The sequence below is a fragment of the Melospiza melodia genome, chromosome 5, assembly GCF_035770615.1.
Source record: "Melospiza melodia melodia isolate bMelMel2 chromosome 5, bMelMel2.pri, whole genome shotgun sequence".
Classification (NCBI taxonomy): Eukaryota; Metazoa; Chordata; class Aves; order Passeriformes; family Passerellidae; genus Melospiza; species Melospiza melodia.
This window is the reverse complement of record NC_086198.1, coordinates 91,418,867-91,442,622: the sequence shown is the minus strand read 5'-3', so window position 1 is coordinate 91,442,622 and position 23,756 is coordinate 91,418,867. Positions and strand designations below refer to the sequence as shown.

Below are 23,756 nucleotides of genomic sequence, written 5' to 3'. Positions count from 1 at the left end.
TGCCATCAGCGAGATGCACCAACAACCGGCGCAACAGCGGAGCAGGGCAGCCCCATTGGCAGAGCCGCTCACCGAGTCCACCGGAGCCGCCGAGGGCCGCGCTCGGGGCGAGAGTGCCGCGGCGGCGAGGTGCGGACCAGGAAGGCGGCGCGTTCCCAGCGTGCCCTGCGCGGGCCAGGCGCGCGGCCGCGGGCAAGATGGCGGCGGGTGCGGGGCGGCCGTGAGGCGCCGGCACGGCGGGGATGGAACCGCCCGCGGCGCCGGGCCCCGAGCGGCTCTTTGACTCGCACCGGTGAGCGCCCACCCGCGCCCCGCGCCGTGGGGACTCCCGCGGGAGCCGCGCGGGAACCGCGGGAACCCTGGGCGGGGGTGGCGGGGCCAGCGGAGGGCGGGGGTGTCTCAGCAAAGCCCCGTGAGGAAGGTCGGGGTGACCCGTGGGGGGACCGGGGAGGCTCCGGGGTGGTTTGGGAGATTTGCCGGGGGGACCACGCGGAGCGGCGGCCGCAGGGCGGGTCCTGGGGATCGTCCCGGCCGCGCTGAGGCCGCCCCGGCCGCTCTGTGCCCCTGCAGGCTCCCGACCGATGGGTTCCTGCTCCTGGCCCTGCTGCTCTACGCCCCCGTGGGGCTCTGCCTGCTCGTCCTGCGCGTCTTCATCGGCGTCCACGTGTTCCTGGTCAGCTGCGCCCTGCCCGACAGCGTCGTGCGCCGGTGGGTGACCTCGGGGGGCTCCGGGTGCTGCTGCTGCCCGGGTGGGTGTGGGGTGATGGCAGGGCTGCCCCGGGGACTCGGCTCAGGGTAGGATCTGTGTCTTCGGGAGCCTTGGAGGTGCTGCCTCTGCCAAGCCTGGAGCTGGCAGCCACCTCTGGAGTGCTCGGGGACTGCTGTGCATCAGCTTGCTGTGCTGCTCAGGAGCTCTGTGGGCACTTGCTGCCTTCATCCCAGTCCCAGCCCCACACCAGTTCCTGCGCCAGATGTGTCATTTCTATTTGGTGCCAACGTGGTTTACCCAGCCCCCAGAATTCCCGGGTCTTTGCCTGTTGGACATGTCACCTAGCCGTGTTTTGGAGGGCAGGACTCGAGGAGGATCCGTGTTCCCCCGGCAGGTTCATTGTCCGTGTGATGTGCTCCGTGCTGGGGCTGCTGGTGCGTCAGAGCGACCCCCGGCTGCGCGGGGCCGGCGCCAGGGTCTTCATTGCCAACCATGTCACCCCCTTCGACCACAACGTCGTCAGCCTGCTCACCTCCTGCAACACGGTGAGGGCACGGCCGGGCTCCTCCCCGAGGGCGGGGCACGGGCAGCTCTGCTCCTTTTGGTGCTGCAGTGGGATCGGTGGAAAACAGCTTAAAGCCCACTCAGTGCCACCCTGTGGGTCACCTTTTACCTGCCCAAGTGGCTCCAAGCTCTGTCCAGCCTGGCCTTGGACACTTACAGGGATCCACGGCTTCTCTGGGCAACCTCACCACTCTGACACCCATAAATTTCCTCCTAATATCCAGCCTGAATTGCTCCTCTTTCAGTTGTACTCATTAATCCTTGTCCTGTCACTCCAGTTTCTGGCACAGATTCCCTCTAGGCTCTCTGAGATCCTGCAAAGTTTCATCTCCAGATCTGATTTATTAACTCAGGCTGTTAATCCTGAGGTGTTTTCTGTGGCTCAGTGTCACTCTTGGGCTCTGCATGAAAATGTGGAACAGGGTGAGGAGCAGCAGGGGTTGTTCCAGTGGGGATTTTGGGCAGACCCCAGCAGCTGCTTCCTTCTCTGGCCTTGGGGATAAGGGGCAGGGCTGCTTGTGGGGTTTCCCCCAGCACTGGGTGGGCAGTTTTGGGGGTGCATGGAGGGAGCTGTGTGTCAGTGGTGCTTGGGTAGTTCTGGGCTCTCCCTGCTCCCCTGTAAAACCCTTTGTGTGTGGAGCTCCTGAGTCAGCAGGCTCTGGGTGGCTCCTGTGTCCTGCACAGCCATTGATTTACCCCTGGCCTGGACAGGGGGGACTCTGGGAGCAGAGTGTGTCCTGCCAAGTGTGTCAGGGACTGCTGCAGAGAGCCCTGGGGACACAGCAGCTGGGAGTGCAGGGCACAGTCTGAACTGATGATTTGGGATCCATTTCCCGTGGAGCAGGGGCTGTAACATCTTCTCAGCCACTGTCAACACAGGTCACTCAATCCCAGAGGGGATTTTGCTAACGAGCAGCAACTTTGTCACCTCTGTCACCCGGGAGGGTTGGCCTGGAGGGGTGGGCAGGGCCTTTGTCACCTCTGTCACCCGGGAGGGTTGGCCTGGAGGGGTGGGCAGGGCGGGGTTTCCTCCTCTTTCCTCATTGCTGTTCTCCCTGCAGCCTGCCCTGAGTGGTGCCCCAGGGTTCATCTGCTGGTCCCGGGGCTTCATGGAGCTGGGAGTGACGGGCAGCAGGGCCGAGCTGGTGGATTCCCTGAAGGAATACTCGGCCCAGCAAGGGAATCCCCCCCTGCTGCTGTTCCCAGAGGAGGCTGCCACCAACGGCAGGGCCGGGCTGCTGCGCTTCAGGTGACTTCCCCCAGCAGGGAATGGCAATTCCTGCAGCAGGGTGGGAAATGTGGCTGCAAATATATGGCTACAAATGTGTAGCTACGTTGCTCTTCACAGAGAAAAGCAAGGCACAATTCTTCCCAAGAATATTCTTATCATTTGCTGTGCCTGTGTTTCCCAAAAGTAGAATGCAATGTGGAGATTGTTCACTCAAAGTGATGGTGTTTTATTTCCTTGGCTTATCTGGGCCAAGTGTGTGTGTTGTGACTGTCAGCTGACAGTCACAAAATTCAGTGTAGCCGTTGAGTGCTTAGCAAATTCAGTTTAGATATAGTGTAATATAGTATAGAATAATATAGTATCATAAAGTAATTAATTACCCCTCTGATATGATGGAGTCAAATCATTCTCTCTGCCCCTGCAAATTCAGTAGGGTGGCTGGGAATGGCTCTGCTGTATGGTGACAAAATGGCTTCAGGTGGCTCCTGGGTCACTCACTGCAGAATTCCTCCCTTCCAGCTCCTGGCCCTTCTCCATCCTGGATGAGGTCCAGCCCGTTGCCCTGCAGGTCCGGAGGCCGTTGGTGGCTGTGGTGAGTGCTGGGCACAGGGACAGGCTGTGGGGTGGGAACAGCTTTTCTTTCTGCTTTGGAGAACTTGGTGTGACCTGGCCTTGTGTCCTGGCAGCCCGGAACCAGCTGCTCTGTTCCAGTGCCTTTCCCAGGAGCCCTGGTTGCACTGGCCAGTGTGACAGATGTTTGGTGGCCCAGCTGGCTGTCACTGTGCCTCTGGCTTCCATGGCCACTCTGCTCTTGCTGAGTTCCCAGCTGTGAAAGACCCAGCTGCAGGCAGCCCTCGTGCCAAAGGTCATCAGGCTCCTGAGCTGGAGCCCCTGGCACAGACACAGGACATGGAGCAGGAGCAGCCCCACACGAGGGATAAAGTCCACGGGGGCAATGGCAGCACTGCCAAAGGCATTGCAGGGAAACTGCTCTCATTGAATTTCTTATTTTTGATATTTATTATTTATGGTCTGGTGACTACAGAGAGCTGCCTGTCATGGGGGTGGTGTTTCTGTGTCAAAGGAACCCCTGGCAAGGGTGAGGAATCACCTGGATGTGTGCAGGGATGGGAACTGCGGGAATATTTGGCAGAGCTGAGACAGAGTTGAGGCAGGTCACAAGGTGGGTGAAGATGCAGTTTTCTGGCAATAAGTTACATTTTGAATGAGTCCTCCAAAGAAGTGGGAGAATTTTTGTGTTCTGGACAGTTTATAAGGAATATCTTATGCTTTTATGGGGTTGGTTCCTTTGAGAAATTCTGAGATGTGACAAGATGTGTGTCTGTCTGTGCATCCCTTCTCTCCTGCATGTCAGGGAGAACAGCAGGTGCTGGTTACAGTCACTTCTTGGCTCAAACTTTACCTTCAGAGTCTGAGCAGGACTTGGTGCTTCATTGGCTGAGTAAATCCTGGTGATTTTAAACCATCAGAAACTGGAAGGGTTGGAAATGTGATATCTTGAATGGATTGATTGGTGTTTTATAGAAAGTTTTCTTATAGAATTGTGTAATGTATATTAGGCACTGGGTTGGGCCAAACACCAAATTTGGAATTAAGAGAGAATTTTCTGCAGCTCCAATTGCATGGAATGTTGTAGGAGGGTGTTGTTCTGTGGTACAGGCAGTGTCACTGAAATCTGGCTGTGGGCATCACTCCAGGCATTTGGGTTTGGAGTTCTGAGGTTCTGTTTATCCAGGTGAGGCTTCTCTGTTCCTCTTGTGCCTGGGCTTTCAGGGCTTTTCTCATTTCCAGCTCCTCTTCCCAGGCACAAGCCTGTCTGAGAATCACAGAATTGTTTGGAAAATCCTTTTGGAAAATCAAATCCCACCATTCACAGCAATGCCAAGGCCAGCACTGGCCATGTCCCCAAGTGCCATGTCCACAGGGCTGTTAAATCCCCCCAGAGATGGGGGCTTCCCCCTGCCCTGGGCAGCTGTGCCAGGGTTGGACAACCTTTTCAAGGGGGAATTTTCCCAATATCCAAGCTCTTGTGCTGTTCCCTGGAGAGCTTACAGCAGTTGGGACATCACAGAGAGGCTGTTGCCACCAGAATGAGGGAAGATTGCTCATGGTTCTGAGGATTGTTCATAGTTTTTCTGACATTTTTTGTAACTTTCTGAAGGGACAGACTGGTAGGAAATGGGGTGGTACTGAGGGAAAGCCTTGCTGCTGTCTTAGTGGGAGGAAAGTGAAAATTGGTGATGACAATGAGGGTGAAGCTGCCCTGGGGCTTGCACTGGCTTTGCTGTTGCCCCTCTCCCAGTCCTCCAGCCAGGTGTGCTGTGCCCACCTCCCTGCCCACTGCTGCTGTCCCACGGGTGGGATCTCACTGTGCTCTCTCCTTCCCCAGAGCGTGGCCGACTCCTCCTGGATCACGGAGCTGCTCTGGACCTTCTTCGTTCCCTTCACAGTTTATCAAGTAAGGTACTACGTCTCTCTCTTCTGTTTGGGGCAGGGTTGGGGGTGGGCAGGGCTGTGGTGTCACCCTGGCACTGAGAGCTCCATCCCTTGGCACCATCTGGGCGTGGCCATGTCCAGTTTCTGATGTGGAGAGGGCTCCTGGTTCCTCTTGGGGAAGGAGAACAGTCTCAGTCTCTCTAGGTGTTCAGTTCAAGTTTCCAGGTGTATTTTGAAGCTGCTCAGCCCCCAGTGTCTGTCTGTCCCTACAATCCCTTGGGAGTGAGGTGGCCCAGAGCCCTGCCCAGGCCTTGAGTAGCTTTGCTGTAATGAGGGCAGTGGAAAGGACTGGGAATCAAATGTAGGGCTTGGTGTATTTCAGCAAAGGAAAGCCTTTCCCTGCTTCTAGCTGCCTGAATTCTGGGTGACCTGTTTCCTCCTTCCATGTAAATGACCCCAGATCCTCATTAAGGCCTTTCTCTCATTAAGGCTTTTCTCTCATTAAGGCTTTTCTCTCATTAAGGCTTTTCTCTCATTAAGGCCTTTCTCTCATTAAGGCCAGTGAGCCACTTCTGTCTCCTGCCACATCCTGCATTTGGGAGTGGCTGCTGGCCTTTGCTGCTCCTCTGGGGGAGGCTGTGGGCTGAGAGGGAGCCTGGGGGTGGGGATGGCATGGCAGGGTGTCCCCAGGGGCTCTCCCAGCAGGGTGGCTCCACGTGCTGTCTGTCTGTCTGTCCCCTCTCAGGTGGATGCCGTCTGTCCCCAGACGAGCGGACGAGCGGAGTGAGGACTTTGCGCTCCGAGTTCAGGAGGTGGGAACGTGGCATGGGACACAATCTGTGGCATTGCTGCACTTTGGGGTGGGCACAGGCTGCAGGCAGAGGTGCAGGGGGCATTTCTGGATGTGTGTGTGGGATGGGAGCTCTGGTACATTGCTGGATTTTGGGGTTTTTTTGGTTAAGGTTGGGATTGAAGGTGTTAACTCTAGGCTCTCTGAGATCCTGCAAAGTTTCATCTCCAGATCTGATTTATTAACTCAGGGTGTAGATCTGATTTATTAACTCAGGCTGTTAATCCTGAGGTGTTTTCTGTGGCTCAGTGTCACTCTTGGGCTCTGCTTGAAAATGTGGAACAGGGTGAGGAGCAGCAGGATCTGTTCCAGTGGGGATTTTGGGCAGACCCCAGCAGCTGCTTCCTTCTCTGGCCTTGGGGATAAGGGGCAGGGCTGCTTGTGGGGTTTCCCCCAGCACTGGGTGGGCAGTTTTGGGGGTGAATGGAGGGTGCTGTAGATGGTATTTTGTGTTTAAACTTAGATGTTTAATTTTTTTATTTATTTATACTTTTATAAGTAGTGAGATTTGTAGTATTTTATTAATAAGTCATAATATGGTTATGTGTTTATAAGTTTTTTAACTGAAAACTATTTCATTAAGAAACTATACTTAAATTATTATTTTTAACTTCATAATTAACTGCTTGTGTTTTGTAATGTGGATTTTTTGTTTAGTTATAAAATACTACTTAAACTTATGAAGAAGGACTAGTTTTTGTTTTAAAACTTCTATTTTCTTATATATAGTATTATATTCTAAAGCATTATATTATATTATATTATATTATATTATATTATATTATATTATATTATATTATATTATATTATATTATATTATATTATATTATATTATATTATATTATATTATATTATATTATATTATATTATATTATATTATATTATATTATATTATATTATATCATATCATATCATATCATATCATATCATATCATATCATATCACATTATATTCTAAACTCTACGTTTTTTACTACATGATATTACACACTTCTAATCAAACTACACACTCATAATCTTAGTTCTATTATTTAATTTTAGACGATTTCTCTATGGCCTCAGGTCAAATGCAGTGTTCTCTTGGGGGCTAGAGTCTGTCAGCACAGAAAATCTAAAATTCTCAGCATCCAGGACTCCCAACAGAACATGATTATTGCCCCTTGCAAGAGCTCAGTTATTTCATGGCCTGTTTGCCCCCCAGCACTGAGCCTTTCTGCAGTTGTCAGGGCTTTTCCCATCAAGTTCAAACCTTTCACCCCCTTTTTATAACACCACAAATCACACAAATCAGTTGTTTCTTCACCCTGCCCATATATGCTGGGTATTTGACAGCTCCAGACATCTCATACCTCCTTGTCAGCCTGTTTTGGCAGGACGATATTGCAATTCTTGATCCTTTTTGTGCCCTCTGCCACACTGCAATGCATCCCCGAGGCCCTGGAGAAATCATTTCCCAACCCTCTTGCCCTCAGCATGGTTCCATGTGGCCCTGGCATGCTCCCCAGCCTGGAGGGGCTGTTTGTGCTGTGTGATTTTTGTGTGCTGTGTGATTTTGGTGTGGCTGCTCTGTGTTCCCAGCTCTTGGCCATGGAGCTGGGTGTGGTATCCACACGGATCACCGCTGCCGACAGGACGGAGCACATGAAGAGGCTGAGGCACACAGCACAAAGGCTTTCCTTTGCCCCAGGTGGGCATCCTGGCTGTGGAACCTCAGCCTGGGCTCTGATTTTGGGGGTTCTCTGTGTGTTTTCAGTGACAAACTCACCCTGTGCCCGCTGTGCTTTGTCCTGCAGCCTCGAGCCAGCGCCCGGCAGCCCGGCCCAGGGCGCCCCCCAGCCTGCCCAGGGGTGCTCCTGAGGACCTGAGGGTGGTGGCCATGGCACAGCAGGTCAAGGAGGTGCTGCCTCACGTGCCCTTGGAGGTCATCAGGACAGACCTGGGTGAGCAGGGCTGCCAAGCAGGGCTGTGGGTCCAAAAGAAGAAACCTCATCCCCGCTGCAGTGGTACACACTGGCAGCCATGATGGAGCGTCCTGATCTCTAATGGTTCCCTTTGTCCCCACAGTCCAAACCAACTGTGTGGACACCACCATTGCCAATTTGCTGGAGGGGAGAGTTCCCTTCTTGCCTGAGAGTAAAGAGTCTGAAGACCTGCCTGCCCCATCTACCTCCCAGGCTGCAGCTGCTTCTGGCATCCAGGGCTCTGTGCCTGCGCCTTCTTCCAAGGTACTTCGGGGTTGTGTCTCCCTGCTCTGCTGGCCAGGGGCATGGAGCACCAGCAGAGCCACCAAGGAGGCTTCACCTGTGTCCTGATGGCTCCCGTGCTTTCCCTTCCAGCCGGCTACAAAGCAGTTTGCAAAGTCCCCCGTGGAGCGTCACCTGTCCCTGCAGGAGAGGAAACGAGCCTTGTACGACTATGCCAGGAGGTGAGAGCCCCCCACAGCTCCCCATGACACAAAATGTCCCCCTGCCAAGCCCCCAGCAGTGCCCGAGGTGCCACCGTGGCACCCTCAGTGTGGGTAGGATGTTCTTGTTTGGCACCAGGGACAGCTCCATTAATGCTCCTTGGTGTGAGGGCTCTGGGAGTGATTGAATCTCTCTCTGTGCAGGGTTTTTATGAGGCAAATCCTGGCACAAGAGACCAGTTCTGGTGTGTGGGTCATGGTTTAGGAAGACACAGAAAATTGAGGATGTGTTTGAGGGGAATTTGAGTGTGCCTGGGCTTGTTGGGCACTGGATGGCTGGGGTGGTGCTGAGGGAAGGGTCCTGTTGGGAATCCCTGACTGGGACACCTGGCTGGGATCCTGTGGGTGGCCTTGGGGTACCGAGAGCTCTGTGGGCAGCCCTGGCAGCCCCTCCCTGCCCTCACAATCCACCGGGATTGAACGGTCCGAGCAGAGCCAGCCCGGCCCTGCGCTGCTGCAGTGCCCCCGGTCCCCCGGGGCTGCTTCCTGGCCAGGATCCCCGGGTGGGTTCGGGGGAGGCCCCTCCGGTGTCTGAGGGAGGGCGCTCTCTCCCGCAGGCGATTCGCTGAGAAGCACGGCGCGGCAAGGGCCGGCGGCAGCCCCTGAGCGGGCCGGACCGGGCCGGTGGCAACCCCTGACCGGAGCTCCGGGCCGGGCCGGTGGCAGCCCCTGACCGGAGCTCCGGGCCGGGCCGGGCCAACCCCTGACTGGAGCTCCGGGCCGGGCCGGTGGCAGCCCCTGACCGGAGCTCCGGGCCGGGCCGGTGGCGACCCCTGACCGGAGCTCCGGGCCGGGCCGGGCCGGTGGCACCGGGAGCGCGCGGGCCCCGCGCGGGCGGGACGGGCGGGGCGAGGGCGCCCCCTGGCGGCGGAAATAAACGGCGGCAGCGTCCGGCGCGGCTCGGGCTGTGCGAGCACCGGGGCGGGGGGCGGGGCCCGCGGGAAAGGGGGCGTGGTCAACGGGACGGGGGGCGGGCTCGGGCCGGCTCCGTGCGGGTCTGCACGCGCCGCAGCCGACGCCTGCTCGCGCGCCGCACGTAGGCGCCGCTTAAAGAGGCAACGCGGCGGGTCCGCCGCTGCCGGGCGAGCTGCGGCTCGCGGGCCCCAGCGGGAGGAGCCAGAGCCCCTTTAAGAGACCGGCTGCCGGTGCCGGTGGTTTTATTTACATGGGGGCTCGCGGGCGTCACGTGACTGTCAGCGGCGGGGGCTGCGCGCGGAGCAGCCGCGGGGCCATGGCGGGAGCCGGCGACGACGGTGCGGGGGGAACCGGGGCGGGATCGGGGCCACGGGGGTGCCGGGAGGGACGGGGAACCGGCGGTGAAGGGGCACCGAGGGGTTCGGGACAATGGGACACCCGGGGAACCGGCGGTGAAGGGGCACCGAGGGGTTCGGGACAATGGGACACCCGGGGAACCGGCGGTGAAGGGGCACCGAGGAGTTCGGGACAATGGGACACCCGGGGAACCGGCGGTGAAGGGGCACCGAGGGGTTCGGGACAATGGGACACCCGGGGAACCGGCGGTGAAGGGGCACCGAGGGGTTCGGGACAATGGGACACCCGGGGATTGAGGGGTTGATGTGCACACGTGGGGGTCTGGGTCACCGGGAGCCCCGGGTGGTTGATGTGCGCTGTGGATGGGGGCGGCTCCGTGGGGAGCCCAGGCGGGTTTCTGGGGGGCTGAGGTGCGCCGGGGGTCCCGGGGGGGCTGGGTCGGCCGGGGCACCACGGGGCTGATGAGCACTGCAGATGCCGGTCCCGGAGAGCATCCCTGGGGTGCACAGGGCATCCCGGGGCAGGGGTGTGCCGGGGAGGGCTGGGGTGCAGGGGTGGTCCCGGAGCAGCGCAGGGGCTGACAGCCCCCCCAGGCTCCTGGGTGGAGCTGCGCTGTGGCCCAGGCTGCCCCGAGCCCGAGGCGGCGCCCTCGCCCTTCTGCCACGCCGACGTGGAGCGGATGCTGCTGGAAGCCCAGCTGGAGACAGAGAGCAGTGAGGGGTGAGTCCTGAGGGGGAGCTGGGCTTCAGGGCCCTGCTGGGCTGTGCCACAGGCTGGGCTCAGTGACTGAGGGTTTCTCTTTGCAGGGCCCTGCTCGTGCTGGGCTCCCCAGCCTGGGATGAGGACAGAGCCAGCCATGGCAGTGATCAGCCAGCGGAGAGTGAGGCACTGCCTGCCCACAGCCAGCCCCAGCCCGGCTGCCCCCATCCCTGGCAGGTGAGGGAGGTGCTCCCTGCCCCTGGCACACCCTGCTGTGCCCCAGGCCCTGCCCTGACCTGCCCTGTGTCTCCTTCCAGCGGGATGTGCCACAGGAAGCCAAGTGGAGGCAGCGACGCCTGAGAGCGTCCCTGGGCTGGGCCTGTGCCCGCTGCCCTCGGTACCTGTCTGCAGAGTGAGTCCTGTGTCCCCCCCAGCACATCCTGCTGCCGCCCCCCATCCTGCTGGCCCTGTTAACCATGAGCTTTCCCCAGGGAATTTGCCTTTGTGTGCTCCCCCCAGCCGGTGCTGTGGAGCCTGCAGGGAGGTGCAGTGGGGAGGAAGAAGAGACTTTTCAGTTCAGAGCTGCTGCTGCTCTTCATCCCCTCGCTCCTGCTCAGCCACCTGCTGACCCTGGGGCTGGGGTGAGTGTCTGGGGCTCTCACCACGGGGCTGGGGGAGGAGGGAACACTCCTGGATTTGGGCTGCTCATCCTTGGCTGCTGCAGTGCTCTGCTGCCGTCTCCCCTTGCTCCTGGCCTGCTGGAGCACCCCATTCCAGTGCCTCACAGTCACTCTCTCCAATCCAGGATCTACATTGGGAAGCGCCTGGCAGCCTCCTCAGCCAACCCTCTGTGAGGAGCTGGGCAGGCAGCACCTTCTGCTCCGCTGGGAATGCAGGGAGAGCCTGGCACCAGCACAGCCTGACCGCTCCCAGGCCCCTCTGTCTCTCTGTCTGTCTGTCCCTCAGCCCTGCCTGGGAGCTGATCCCACTGTCCCCGTAGAATGGAACCCAGCTGCAGGCAGCCCCTGCCCTCCCCAGCCCCTGAAACAGACTGTAAATACTGAGCCCACTTCAATAAAGAGGCCTGTGCCAGCTCAGGGGTTGAGCAGCGAGTCCCCTCCCTGTGTGTGGCTTGGGAAGTGACCACGGGGCCCTTCCCTGCTGCAGGAGGGTCACTCCCTGTGCTTTGGGGTGCTGCCAGCTGGGGGTGAGCCCCTGGGTGGGTGTTCAGCCCCACACAGGTGCCTGGCTGATGTGTTTGCCCTTTATTATCCGTGGCTGCAGTGCAGAGGTGGGAGCTGAGCGTGGCATGGCAGTGACCCTGCCTGGTGCAGGTGACAGGGGTAGGCAGGAGAGGTGGCACTGCAGAGTGAGGCTGTGTGCACACCTGTGCAGTGTGGGCCAGGAATGTGCCCTGCAGGATGAGGTGGGAGCTGTCCCACGGGTGGGGAGCAGGAATCACACAGAAATGGCACTGGGGAAGTCACTGCTGCTGCCACTGGCACAGTCTGTGGGGTGGAGGGAGGGAGGGAGGGAGGGAGGGAGGGACATGTGGGAGCTCAGCGTGGCTCCAGAGGCACAGCAAGCACCCAGGGCCAGCTGTCCCAGCCCCAGGGGACACCTGGGGGTGTCCAGAGCTGGTGGGACACAGGGTGGCAGTGCCTGGTGCCACAGGGACTCTGCTCTGGGTGTCAGAGCTGCGCCAGCAGGTGAGAATCAAGCAGGGCTGTGGCTCCAGCAGCTGGCTGGGCACAGGGGCACTCTGTGCAGGGATGGGGACAGACAGGTGCTGGCATCAGGTCAGAGCTGTGACAGACGCTTGGACTTGGGTGGTGGCAGCGGCGGTGACTTGAGGCTTCTGGTCCCATCCACTGTTGGGGACACCTGAGAGCAGAGAGGGACATGAGGGGTGGTGGGGCCAGGGCCAGGGCCAGCCCTGAGTGCCTCCCCCGCAGTTCCTGTCCCCGGTACCTTCCCTGGTGCTGCAGCATCGCTCTGCTCCAGGAATGTCTCGTACACCGCGGGGCTGAACTTGCGGGGCAGCGGGGGCAGCTTGCTGGCACTCTTCACACGGCCACCAAAGCCAGTGGGGGACAGGGACGAGCCTGTGCAGGCAGGAGAGGAGACAGGGAGGCTCAGCCAGCCTGGGGGGACACAGGGCCCATCAGTGTCCCCAGGGCTGTCAGGGCCAGCACTTCTGCCCCAACACTATGGGAGTGTGGCACTGCTGGGCAGAGGGGACAGAGGTGCCATGGGATGTGAGCCCAGCCAGGAGCAGAGGGCTGGCTCCCGCCAGGAGCAGCTCTTGGCACCGAGACCCAGTGGCACAAGGTCCAGGATCAATGGCTGCAGCCCCACAGGGAGTGTTCAGCAGGGGACGGGACGTGCCTGTGCTCCAACGCTGTGCCACCACAAGGGGGTGAGGGGACCTGTGCTGAGCGGGGTGTGGGAGGGCACAGCCCTGCTCGTGGGGCTGCAGGGACGCTCAGGAAGGTGCTGGGGTGCTGTGGGGCTGCAGGGACGCTTAGGAAGGTGCTGGGGTGCTGTGGGGACGCTCAGGAAGGTGCTGTGGGGCCGCAGGGACTCTCAGGAAGGTGCTGTGGGGCTGTAGGGACTCTCAGGAAGGTGCTGTGGGGCTGTAGGGACTCTCAGGAAGGTGTTGGGGTGCTGTGGGGACGCTCAGGAAGGTGTTGGGGTGCTGTGGGGACGCTCAGGAAGGTGGCCTGGCAGGCTGTACCTGCAGTGCTGGGCTGAGCCCCAGCAGCAGCTTGGCTTGGCGGGGGCTGTTTCCTATCAGCGCTCAGGCTGCTCTCGCTCAGGGTGCAGGAGAGTCTCCTTTTCTCGTCCTGGGGCACAGAAGGAAGGCTCAGCACCTCGGAGGGCCAGGCTGGATGGCAGCCCCCGACTCTCTTTTCCTGCCCTCCCTGCAGCAGGGGCTGCCACCAGCCCCTCCAGGGCTGCCATCCAGGCTGGGGGCTGGGCCAGGAGCTCGGGGTGCAGCAGGACACCCAGGGGGGTGCAAGCAGAGCCCCAGGGTGGCCCCAGGGCTGTGCTGAGCATCACCTTGTGCTCGGGCAGCTCCGAGATGGACTGGCGAGCATCCTGCCGCCGGGACCCGAAGATGGCGCTGGCGCGGCTCTCCCGGCGCTCATTCCTGTGCTCCTCGCTCTCAGAGAGGCGGTGGGCAGCCTTTGGGGTCGGGGGTGCCTCCGGGCTGTGGGGTGACCGGGACAGGTGAGGGGCAGCAGGGGAAGGAGGAGCAGGGCTGGAGCATCGCTGGGAGCGGCTGCACTCGGGCATCAGCACCAGCCACAGCAGAGCTCAGCAGGGCAGGTGTGGGGGACAGGAATGGATGGCTCAGGTGACAATTGTCCAGGTGAGCACATGGGGTGTCTCTCCTCCATGCCGCCCACAAGGATGGGCCACCGTGGTGCCCTGGCAGGACAGACCCCTGAGATGCGCTTGGCATAAAGGGAAGGTGGAAGAAAAGCACCGGGGCCAGAGTGAGGAAGGCTCAGCTGAGGGGGATGAGGGGGGATGAGCAGCACACTCCTCACAGCAGCACTTGCCTGGCTCCAGCGTGGCTCAGGCGGTCCCAGTCAGGCACCCAGGCTATGGAGCGGGGTCGGCCGCTCCGCCGCTCCTCAAAGAACATCTGAGGGACACAGCCAGGAGGGGTGAGAGGGCAGAGCCTCCCCAGCCTTCCCTGGGCTCAGCCAGGGCCATCAGTGCCCTCTCTGGGCAGCCCTGCTTCTGGGCAGGCAGGGACCCTGAGATCCCCCATGCCCGGTGGGAGATGTTGTGGTGTGTTTTTATACTTTGTAATAGTTTTGGGTTTGTATCACTGTATTTTTCCCAAATGGTTTACCCCAGATTGTAGCCCCTCCCTTTACCTGTGTAATCCCTTTCCTTTACTGAGATCATCCCCAAATCCCCACCCTGGCTTTCCTCCCTGAATTCCACCCCCTCTCCTCTCTGGGATCCATCTCCTCTCCTCTCTGGGATCCATCTCCTCTCCTCCCTGAATTCCACCCCCTTTCCTCTCTGGGATCCATCTCCTCTCCTCTCTGGGATCCCAGTCCCTCTCCTCCCATGTAATCCCAATTAATACCAAGCCAGGTGCTTCTCTGATGGGATCACACCAGTGCTGGGCACTGTGGCACCTCCAAACCCTTCCTGCTGCTTCCTCCCCTCCCATCCCCATCCCAATCCTCAGCATCCCATCCCCTCCTTCTAGAGGTTTCAGTCCAGGACATTGAGTAATTAGCCAGAGGCTAATTACTCAATTACTTGGAGTCAGCCCCCCAAGTGTATCTCCACACCCTGTCCTAAATGTCAATCCCCCAATATCCACCCCTTAGGGTCACTTATTGTTTAATAAAGTATTGTTTACTTTAGTTTTCCACCTCCCTTTTAATGTAATCTTGGCTCTCAATAGGAAGCACCTTGAGGTGAAGGGCCCAGTGCTCCTCACCCTGTTCCTGCCCCATCTGTGCCCTCAGCCAGCTGTTCCCTGCTGCCCCACATCTGCACTGGCTTGCCCAGGGCAGTGCCCGTGCCCACGGTGGCACTCACCATCTCTCGCTGCCCGTACTGAGCCTCCACCTTGGCGCGCAGCTGCTCGAAGCACTGCTCCATGCGCTCGTGGAACGGCCGCAGGTCCTCCGGCACCTTCTGCCCGTGCATCCGGATGCCCTCAGCCAGCAGGGGGATCTGTGGGACAGCGGGGACTCGTGGAGCTCCCTGGCACCGCTGCCAGCTGGCCCTGCCAGGGGGATGCTGCGCCTGGTACCTGCCAGGCGATCAGGTCCTTCAGCTTCTCGATTTTGCCTGCGTCCTCAGGGTGCTCCTGCATGTACAGCTCCTGGAAAAAAGCCTGAAAAACCCTCCTGAGTCTCACTGCCAGGCTGGCCCAGCTCACACGGGCTGGGGATGGCACCCCCTTTGCTCTGAGATCCATCTCCTCTCCTCCCTGGATCCCAGCCCTTCTCCTGTCTGGGGTCCCAGCCCCTTTCCTCTCTGGGATTCATCTCCTTTCCTCCCTGGATGCCACCCCCTCTCCTCTCTGGGATGCATCTCCTCTTCCTCTCTGAGATCCATCTCCTCTCCTCCCTGAATGCCACCTCCTTTGCTCTCTGGGATCCATCTCCTCTCCTCCCTGGATCCCAATTAATACCAAACCAAGTGTTTCTCTGATGGGATCACACCAGTGCTGGGCACTGTGGCACCCCCAAACCCTTCCTGCTGTGTCCTCCCCTCCCATCCCCATCCCAATCCTCACCCCAAGGCTCCCCACAGTGCCAGTCCAGCCTCTGCACCCCTCACCTTTTCATAGTTGGTGAAGCCCCCCATGACTGCAGGGTCCACGATGCCGTTGAGCAGCATGGACAGAGGGTTGATGGGCAGGCTGGGGTCGTTCTGGTGCCTGTTGATCTCACTCATGATTTTCTCGTTGGTTTTCATCATGGTCTCAATGGCGTTTTCCAGGGGGGAGATGATGATCTGTGCACAGGGAGGGGTCAAGGCTGGCAGAGTGGGCTCTCCCCAGCCCAGAGGGACCTCTGGGGCTGCACATCTCCCCCCATGAATCCCCTCACACCCCTGGGGCTGCACATCTCCCCCCATGAATCCCCTCACACCCCTGGGGCTGCACATCTCACCCCATGAAGCCCCTCACACCCCTGGGGCTGCACATCTCCCCCCATGAAGCCCCTCACACCCCTGGGGCTGCACATCTTCCCCCATGAATCCCCTCACACCCCTGGGGCTGCACATCTCCCCCCATGAATCCCCTCAGACCCCTGGGGCTGCACATCTCACCCCATGAAGCCCCTCACACCCCTGGGGCTGCACATCTCACCCCATGAAGCCCCTCACACCCCTGGGGCTGCACATCTCCCCCCATGAAGCCCCTCAGACCCCTGGGGCTGCACACCTCACCCCATGAAGCCCCTCAGACCCCTGGCACAGCCTGGGGCTCAGTGAGAGCTCCTGGGGCTGTGCTGGCCATGCTGGTCCCAGCACAGAATCACCCCCATGGGCACGGGGCAGCAGTGAGGCTGCAGGAGACCTGGGTAACCTCTGGTGTCACTTTGGGGGTGCAGCTGGGGATGCACCAGGACACTCTGTGACAGCCACCAGGACACGCTGTGACAGCCACCAGGACACCCTGTGACAGCCCAGCTAGGGCACATCACATCTCCACTGCTGTGGCTCCTGAGACCCGCTGGATGCTGGCCAAACACCCACCCCTGACAGAGGAGCAAAGCCCACACACCGTCCCTGCTGCCCACAGAGCACGGCACAGGCAGGACACGCTCCCCATCCCCAGCCTGAGCTCCTGGCAGGGCTGGAGCATCCCCCAGGCTCCTGGGAGAGCCCCCCAGCCCCCTCCTCACCGTTTCAGTGGAGGTGACAACGAACCAGCGCAGGATGCCCGGCAGGGGATAGGCTGTCCTGAAGGTGGTCCTCTCAATCCACATGTTCTGTGGCGAGAGCAGCAGTCACTGCCAACCCTCCTCCCATCACCCCTGGCTGCCCCATGGCCTGGGGGGCTCCCATCTCCATGGGCACAGCACCAGGGCTCCCCCAGCTGAGGGTCCTGGCTGCTCCCCCTGCACTCACAGCGAATTCATTGTCGGGATCGCTCGGGCCCCTCTTGAAAGGCCGGGAGTAGCTGAACCTCTGGATGTGGTTGGCTTTGTAGAAGCTGTGGGGAGAGAAGGGATGGAAACGAGAGAGGACCCTCATTGTGTCCCACCACCCACAGGGAGCAGAGCTCTGTGCGTGGGCACTCACTTGGTGATCTGCTCCGGGATGCTGCGGCCCCTGAGCCGCACCCTGGCCTCCTCTGCCGGCTGCACGGTGAAGCACTGGATGTCTGAGGGAGTGAAGGAGCACAGGGACACCCTGCAGGGCAGGGCTGCTGGGCACAGGGCGCCAGAGCCTCAGGGGTGAGCCCCAGGGGGACACAGAGGCATTTATGGGATTCCCACATGGACAGGGATGCACAGAGACCAAGCCACGCTCCCAGCTGTCACTGATGGATTTTCTGAAAAATACCTTTGCTGGGATTTTTCTCCTGAGAAGCTGAGAAGCCTCAGAAAAGAAATGTAAACAATAACTATCTGATGGCTGTGGGATGTGGTCTGGAGATGCTTTACCAAGAGGTGCATCTTTGGTCTCATGTGAATTGTTTTTACTTAATGACCAATCATGGTCCAGCTGTGTCGAGACCCTGGTCAACCACAAGATTTTATTATTCATTCCTGTCTAGCTTTCTGATTTCTCCTTTCTCTTTTTTTAGTATAGATAATATAATATAATATAATATAATATAATATAATATAATATAATATAATATAATATAATATAATATAATATAATATAATATAATATAATATAATATAATATAATATAATATAATATAATATAATAATGTTATATTTATAATATAGCATTATATTATATTATATTATAATAGATATAAATATATAATATAATATAATAATGTTATATTTATAATATAGCATTATATTATATTATATTATAATAGATATAAATATATAATATATAATATAATAATGTTATATTTATAATATAGCATTATATTATATTATATTATAATAGATATAAATATATAATATAATATAATAATGTTATATTTATAATATAGCATTATATTATATTATATTATAATAGATATAAATATATAATATATAATATAATAATGTTATATTTATAATATAGCATTATATTATATTATATTATATTATATTATATTATATTATATTATATTATATTATATTATATTATATTATCTTATATTATATTATATTATATTATATTATATTATATTATATTATATTATATTATATTATATTATATTATATTATATTATATTATATTATACTATATTATATTAGCCTTCTGAAACATGGAGTCAAATTCTCATCTCTTCCCTCGCCCTGGGGACCCTCAAACACCCCCACACCCATCCCTGTCCCCGTGCACACAGAGGATACACTGCCCTGGGGAGTCAGTGATGTCCTGGCCAGGGGGGGATGTGCTCTTCAGCTTCTCAGCGTTGGGGAAGGGGCTCAGCAGCTGCATCTCAAAGTCCTCACGCCGCTCGTACTCCTTGCCTCGGTAGATGAAGACCTTGTTCTGCAGGGCAGGAAGGTGACAGCTCATCCCTGTGCCACAGAGCAGGGCCAGCAAGCCCCAGAGCACTGGGATGCTGTGCTGGTAAGGCTCTCCTGCCAAGCAGGAGACACCCCCCTATCTAGGAAAAAATATCTCCCCAAATCCAGGAACCAGAAGAAAAACGAAAGAAGGCACATGGAGAATCAGGATTGTGCCAGCCAAGCAATGTCACTGAGGACAAATCCTCTGTGACAAATTTGGTGGCTTCTCTGAGGGTGTGGCAGCATGGCTGGATGGGGGGAGAGTGACTGGAATTGTGCAAACCATCTGAGCCTGGGATGTGCCCTGGATGGGACAGATGCTGGGTGAGGAACAGGCTGGATGGTGACACTCAGAGAGTTGTGGTGCACAGGTGGACACCAGTGAGGAGTGGGGGTCCCTGGCTATGGAGGTGGCAGCTCTGGAGGGTCCCTGGCTGTGGAGGTGGCAGCTCTGGAGGGTCCTTGGCTGTGGAGGTGGCAGCTCTGGAGGGTCCCTGGCTATGGGGGTGGCAGCTCTGGAGGGTCCCTGGCTATGGAGGTGACAGCTCTGGAGGGTCCCTGGCTATGGAGGTGGCAGCTGGGGAGCTGCTCCAGCCTCTGCTTACCCTGAGGAAGGTGGGGAAGCCCTGCCCGTAGTACCCCACAGCAAAGTAATCCGGGCTGGGCCGCAGCACCTTCAGGATCTTCTCATAGAACTTTGCCTCTCGCTGCTGCAGAGGAGAGGGGCAGGATGAGGGCAGGAGGGGGCCCTGCAGACCCCCCACGCCCCCTGCCCAGCCAGGCACCCACCAGGATGTCACTCAGCATCTCGTAGTCGAACACGTGGCTCTCGTACTGCTCCGCCAGCTCCTTGCAGATGTGGATGGCTTCCTCCCACATCTGGAGAGAGAGAGGGGGGCCAGGACAGGGCCCCCCAGGGCAGGGTGAGCAGGGGAAGGGGCACCAGGGGCTTCCAGCAGGGACCACCTGCACCCCTGGCCCCTGTGAGGAGGGGGAGAGGGCTCTCCTGTGGGGACTGGTGGGCAGCAGAAGATCTTGGCTTCCCACCAAGCCCCCAGCTGACCCCATCAAGCCTTTGTCCAGAGATGTCCAAGCTTCTGACCTGGACTGAGATGGGACAGCATGGGACAGGGATGGGATGAGGGACAGTGGCTGTGGGCTGACCCATCCAGCCCTGATTCACTGGGGCAGCTCCAGCCCTTCTGCAGCAGTGGGGAGTGAGGGGCTGTGCTGAGAATGGGATGTGGGAGCATGAAACATGGGGGAATTGGTGGCAAGGGGGCCAGGCTTGCCCTGAGCCAGCCCAGCTCCCTCCAGTTCTGGGGTTTCAGAGGCTGCAGGGTCTGTAGGGTCCACGCTCACCTTGCCCTGGTCGAAGTACTCGATGATCTGGTTGTACAGAGCCTCCTTCAGCTGGCGCTGAGTGTGCAGCTGGAGCCCGTGTGGGCCTGGCACAGGGGCTGCATTCGACTCCTCTGACCACTGCACAAGGGATTGGGGACTGTCACACCCTGGGCCACAGAGCTGTCCCCTCCTCACAGCCCCCCAGCCCCCCGTGCCCACCGTGAGCAGCCGGGCGTGCAGCAGCAGCGTGTAGGCTCCCTCCGTGTAGTTCTCGTAGCTGATGTGCAGGTCCTTCAGCTTGTACAGGTACCTGGGGGTGACACAGCCACGTGTGGGGGGTGACAGCACCATCACCTGCCCCTCAGGCCGCCCTGCCAAGCCCATCCCTCTGGGAATGGCCAGGAGCCCCCAGCCCAGGCGCTGCTGGGGATCCCAGGGCTGGGCTCACCTGATGTACATGGCCTGGCGGTCAATCTCCTTGTAGAAGTTCTGTGGAAAGGCAGATGAGGCTGTTTGAGTGGCCCTAGGGGTGGCACGTGCCACAGCCCCTCACAGTGCCACCCTCTGGGTCACAGTGCTGCCAGGACTGTCCCCACACAGGGATGGCCGTGGCCCACACAGCTGCACATCCCAAGAGATGCCAGGTCTGGCACCCCCTCTCTGCTGTGCCAAGGGCAGCCTGGGGACTTGGGGACAAGCCCTGCCAGCCCTGGGGACCTGGGGGAGCACAGGAACAAGCCCAGGTCGCCCCAGGGAGCTGGGACACGGGATGAGCCCTGGCAGCCTGAGGAGCTGGAGCAGGACACAGGCGCTCACCAGCAGGTTGACGGTGCAGCTCATGCTGTAGGTCTTGTTCTCGTCATTCATGACAGCCCTGTAGTCCAGGAGCCGCTCCAGGAGCTCGCTCACCAGCCTCACAAAGTCCTCTCCAGGCTTGGCCAGCTCGGGGTGGCTCTGGCAGCAGCTCAGCAGGCTGGGGAAGAGAGGGAGGCACACGGGTCCCACTGCACAGCCAGCTCTGCTGTGCTCCCACCACTGCCCTGCCCAGCAGCAAAGGGCAGGGACAAAGCCTGGGCAGAGCAGGGGCATCACCTGGGGCAGGGGGGACTCCTGGGGCAGAGATAACACCTGGGGCAGAGATAACACCTGGGACAAGGGCATTACCTCAGGGCTAATTCCTGGGGCAGAGATAACATCTGGGGCAGGAGTAACTCCTGGTCTGAGATAACACCTGGGGCTTGGATAACACTTGGGGCAGTGGCATCACATCAGGCAGGGGCAATTCCTGGGGTAAAGATAACACCTGGGGCGGAGATAACACCTGGGGAAGTGGCATTACCTCAGGCAGGGGTAATTCTTGGGGCAGAGATAACACCTGGGGCAGGGGCATCACCTCAGGCAGAGGTGACTCTCAGGGCAGAGATAAGACCTGAAGCAGGAGTAACTCCTGGGGCAGAGATAACACCTGGAGCTGAGGTTATTCCTGGTCTGAGACAACACCTGGGCCAGAGGCATCACCTCAAGCAGGGGTGACTCCTGGTCTGAGATAACGTCTGGGGCAGAGATAACACCTCAGGCAGGGGTAATTCCTGGGGCAGGGGCATCACTTAAGGCATAGGGTAATTCCTGGGGCAGGAACAGGAGCATCACCTGCAGCAGGGGTAACACCTGGGGCAAAGATAACACCTGGGGCAGGCTGGCTGGGCCAGCAGAGGTGTGCAGGGGGCACACGGTGGTGCTCAGGCTCCCTCCTCGCGGGTCCCTTTCCCCCTGGCACACTCCGGGCCAGGGCACAGCGTGAGGAGCAGTGGGACGGCAGCAGGAACGGTGACAGCAAAGCAGAGCAGGTGGCAGGGATGTCACCGCACACTCACATGCTCTTGAACAGCTGCATGTACTGCTCGTCCCCGCGGCCGCCCTCCACCTCGCTGTCCAGCCTGCGCAGGATCTCATCCTCAAACTGGAAAGCGGACGGAGATGGGCTGAGCTTGGAGCAGCCTCTCCCCAGAGACCATCCCAGAGAGAAGGTTCCAGACCACGCCACTCCCTGCCGTGGGTGGTTCCCAGCCCATCCCGGGCCTCACCCGGGTGAAGCTGCCGCTGAGGCGGTGCTCGCACAGCATCATGTCGAAGAAGATGGGGATGGTGGATTTGCGCAGCTCCAGCTCCGGCACCAGCGTCATCTCCAGGATGGGACCCACCATGCCCGGGATGAACTCGATCTTGCGCTGCCCTGGGAGGACAGGGAGGGCTGGGATCCATGCCCAAAGCGGCAAAACCCCCTCACCACACCCACTGTGGGCACGGAGAGCCAAAATCCATCCCTGCACGGCGCGGCTCACCGAGGCTGTACCACATGTCCCGGATGGACGCTCCGATGGTGGCTCTCATGTCCCCGTACCTGCGGGGACAGAGGGACAGCATCGCTCTGCAGCTCTGGGTGTGCCCAGCCCAGCTGGCTCATCCCAAATTCCCTGTCCCCGGGGCAGGGACTCACTTGGCCAGGATACTGTTGCGTTTGCCCGGGGAGAAATTCTCCAGCTGCAGCGAGTCCTGCGTGAGGAAAGCCACGGCCAGGTGGAAATAATTGTTCCAAAGCTGCGGTGGAAGGAAGCAGAGGGATGAGTGCCAGGCTGGGGGGCACAGCGGGGTCTGCTCCTGACCCCAAGCAGGGCTGAGGCAGTGCCACCCACCCACCTGCAGCTCGAAGTCGCTGTCGCTCAGGAACATCTCGGTCAAGGTGGTGGCAAAGTGGTTGATGGCACGCAGGAACTCCCTGGGGACGGTGGGCACGGAGTGAGGGCAGCACCAGCGTGCCCAGCCTGGTGTGCCCACCCCGATCACACAGAGAGGCGAGGTCCTTTCTGCCCCCCAAACACTGTCCAGAGTCCACCTGCCCCACTATCACCGTGATATTGTCTGAAAAATCCTTTTTTCCCCAGGATTTTCTCCTGGGAGGCTGAGAAGCCTCAGAGAGGAATGAAAACAATAATTATCTGATTGTTGCTCCCGTGTTTGCCGCTTTGGAATGTGGCTTGGACATTGTTTACCAACAGGTGAATGTTTGCTTGGTTCTGTGTGAATTGTTTTCACTTAATGGCCAATCACAGCCAGCTGTGTCGGGTTGACACAGAGAGTAAGTCAGGTTTTTATTCTTCATTCTTGTTAAGCCTTCTGATGTATCCTTTCTCTTTCTTTAGCATAGTTTTTGTATAGATATATAATATAATATAATATAATATAATATAATATAATATAATATAATATAATATAATATAATATAATATAATATAATATAATATAATATAATATAATATAATATAATATAATATAATATAATATAATATAATATAATATATAACTGTTATAAATAGTTGTATAGCATAATATAGACGTTATAATACAATATAACTGTTATAAATAGTTGTATAGTATAATATAGACATTATAATACAATATAACTGTTATAAATGTTATATAATATAATATAGACGTTATAATGTAATATAACTGTTATAAATAGTTATATAATGTAATATAGACCTTATAATACAATATAGCTGTTATAAATAGTTATATAATGTAATATAGACCTTATAATACAATATAGCTGTTATAAATGTTATATAATACAATATAGACGTTATAATACAATATAGCTGTTATAAATGTTATATAATACAATATAGACGTTATAATACAATATAGCTGTTATAAATGTTATATAATATAATATAATATAGACGTTATAATGTAATATAACTGTTATAAATGTTATATAATATAATATAGACGTTATAATGTAATATAACTGTTATAAATAGTTATATAATATAATATAGACGATTTATATTATATTATATTATATTATATTATATTATATTATATTATATTATATTATATTATATTATATTATATTATATTATATTATATTATATTATATTATATTATATTATATTATATTATATTATATTATATTAT

General features: G+C 56.6%; 3 protein-coding genes across 3 annotated transcripts in view; 2 read left to right on the top strand and 1 right to left on the bottom strand.

Annotated features, from left to right (window-relative positions):
• The first annotated feature begins 212 nt into the window (after positions 1-212).
• Positions 213-8,943, top strand: AUP1 (AUP1 lipid droplet regulating VLDL assembly factor). Its single transcript, XM_063157847.1, has 12 exons — positions 213-292; positions 571-708; positions 1,104-1,254; positions 2,335-2,522; positions 3,024-3,096; positions 4,915-4,988; positions 5,707-5,773; positions 7,389-7,497; positions 7,604-7,750; positions 7,875-8,035; positions 8,147-8,235; positions 8,832-8,943. Exons 1-12 carry the CDS (start codon positions 243-245, stop codon positions 8,878-8,880), a joined length of 1,296 nt encoding a protein of 431 aa, XP_063013917.1. The 5' UTR covers positions 213-242; the 3' UTR covers positions 8,881-8,943.
• A 380-nt stretch (positions 8,944-9,323) lies between these two features.
• LOC134418877 (BCL2/adenovirus E1B 19 kDa protein-interacting protein 3-like) lies at positions 9,324-11,357 on the top strand. The gene is made up of 6 exons (XM_063157846.1): positions 9,324-9,527; positions 10,140-10,266; positions 10,353-10,482; positions 10,563-10,657; positions 10,737-10,886; positions 11,051-11,357. Exons 1-6 carry the CDS (start codon positions 9,440-9,442, stop codon positions 11,097-11,099), a joined length of 639 nt encoding a protein of 212 aa, XP_063013916.1. The 5' UTR covers positions 9,324-9,439; the 3' UTR covers positions 11,100-11,357.
• Positions 11,358-11,787: 430 nt separating this feature from the next.
• Positions 11,788-23,756, bottom strand: part of LOC134419152 (dedicator of cytokinesis protein 2-like) — a 57,882-nt gene continuing 45,913 nt past the window's right edge. Inside the window, 23 exon segments of the mRNA XM_063158115.1 lie at positions 11,788-12,129; positions 12,217-12,350; positions 12,983-13,091; positions 13,309-13,459; positions 13,815-13,900; positions 14,821-14,958; positions 15,038-15,121; positions 15,571-15,747; positions 16,644-16,730; positions 16,870-16,954; positions 17,044-17,125; positions 18,270-18,411; positions 19,037-19,141; positions 19,221-19,310; positions 19,794-19,913; positions 19,995-20,085; positions 20,224-20,264; positions 20,592-20,748; positions 21,650-21,735; positions 21,860-22,008; positions 22,118-22,176; positions 22,273-22,373; positions 22,473-22,551. Coding sequence (XP_063014185.1) covers positions 12,046-12,129; positions 12,217-12,350; positions 12,983-13,091; positions 13,309-13,459; positions 13,815-13,900; positions 14,821-14,958; positions 15,038-15,121; positions 15,571-15,747; positions 16,644-16,730; positions 16,870-16,954; positions 17,044-17,125; positions 18,270-18,411; positions 19,037-19,141; positions 19,221-19,310; positions 19,794-19,913; positions 19,995-20,085; positions 20,224-20,264; positions 20,592-20,748; positions 21,650-21,735; positions 21,860-22,008; positions 22,118-22,176; positions 22,273-22,373; positions 22,473-22,551 — 2,437 coding nt within the window. The 3' untranslated portion in view covers positions 11,788-12,045.

Coding starts and splice junctions, on each gene's coding strand:
- AUP1 (XM_063157847.1), top strand. CDS start 243: ATGGAACCGCCCGCGGCGCCGGGCCCCGAGCGGCTCTTTGACTCGCAC. Junction 293..570: donor CGGCTCTTTGACTCGCACCG/GTGAGCGCCCAC, acceptor GTGCCCCTGCAG/GCTCCCGACCGATGGGTTCC. Junction 7,751..7,874: donor GGTCATCAGGACAGACCTGG/GTGAGCAGGGCT, acceptor TTGTCCCCACAG/TCCAAACCAACTGTGTGGAC.
- LOC134418877 (XM_063157846.1), top strand. CDS start 9,440: ATGGGGGCTCGCGGGCGTCACGTGACTGTCAGCGGCGGGGGCTGCGCG. Junction 10,267..10,352: donor GAGACAGAGAGCAGTGAGGG/GTGAGTCCTGAG, acceptor TTCTCTTTGCAG/GGCCCTGCTCGTGCTGGGCT. Junction 10,887..11,050: donor CTGCTGACCCTGGGGCTGGG/GTGAGTGTCTGG, acceptor TCTCCAATCCAG/GATCTACATTGGGAAGCGCC.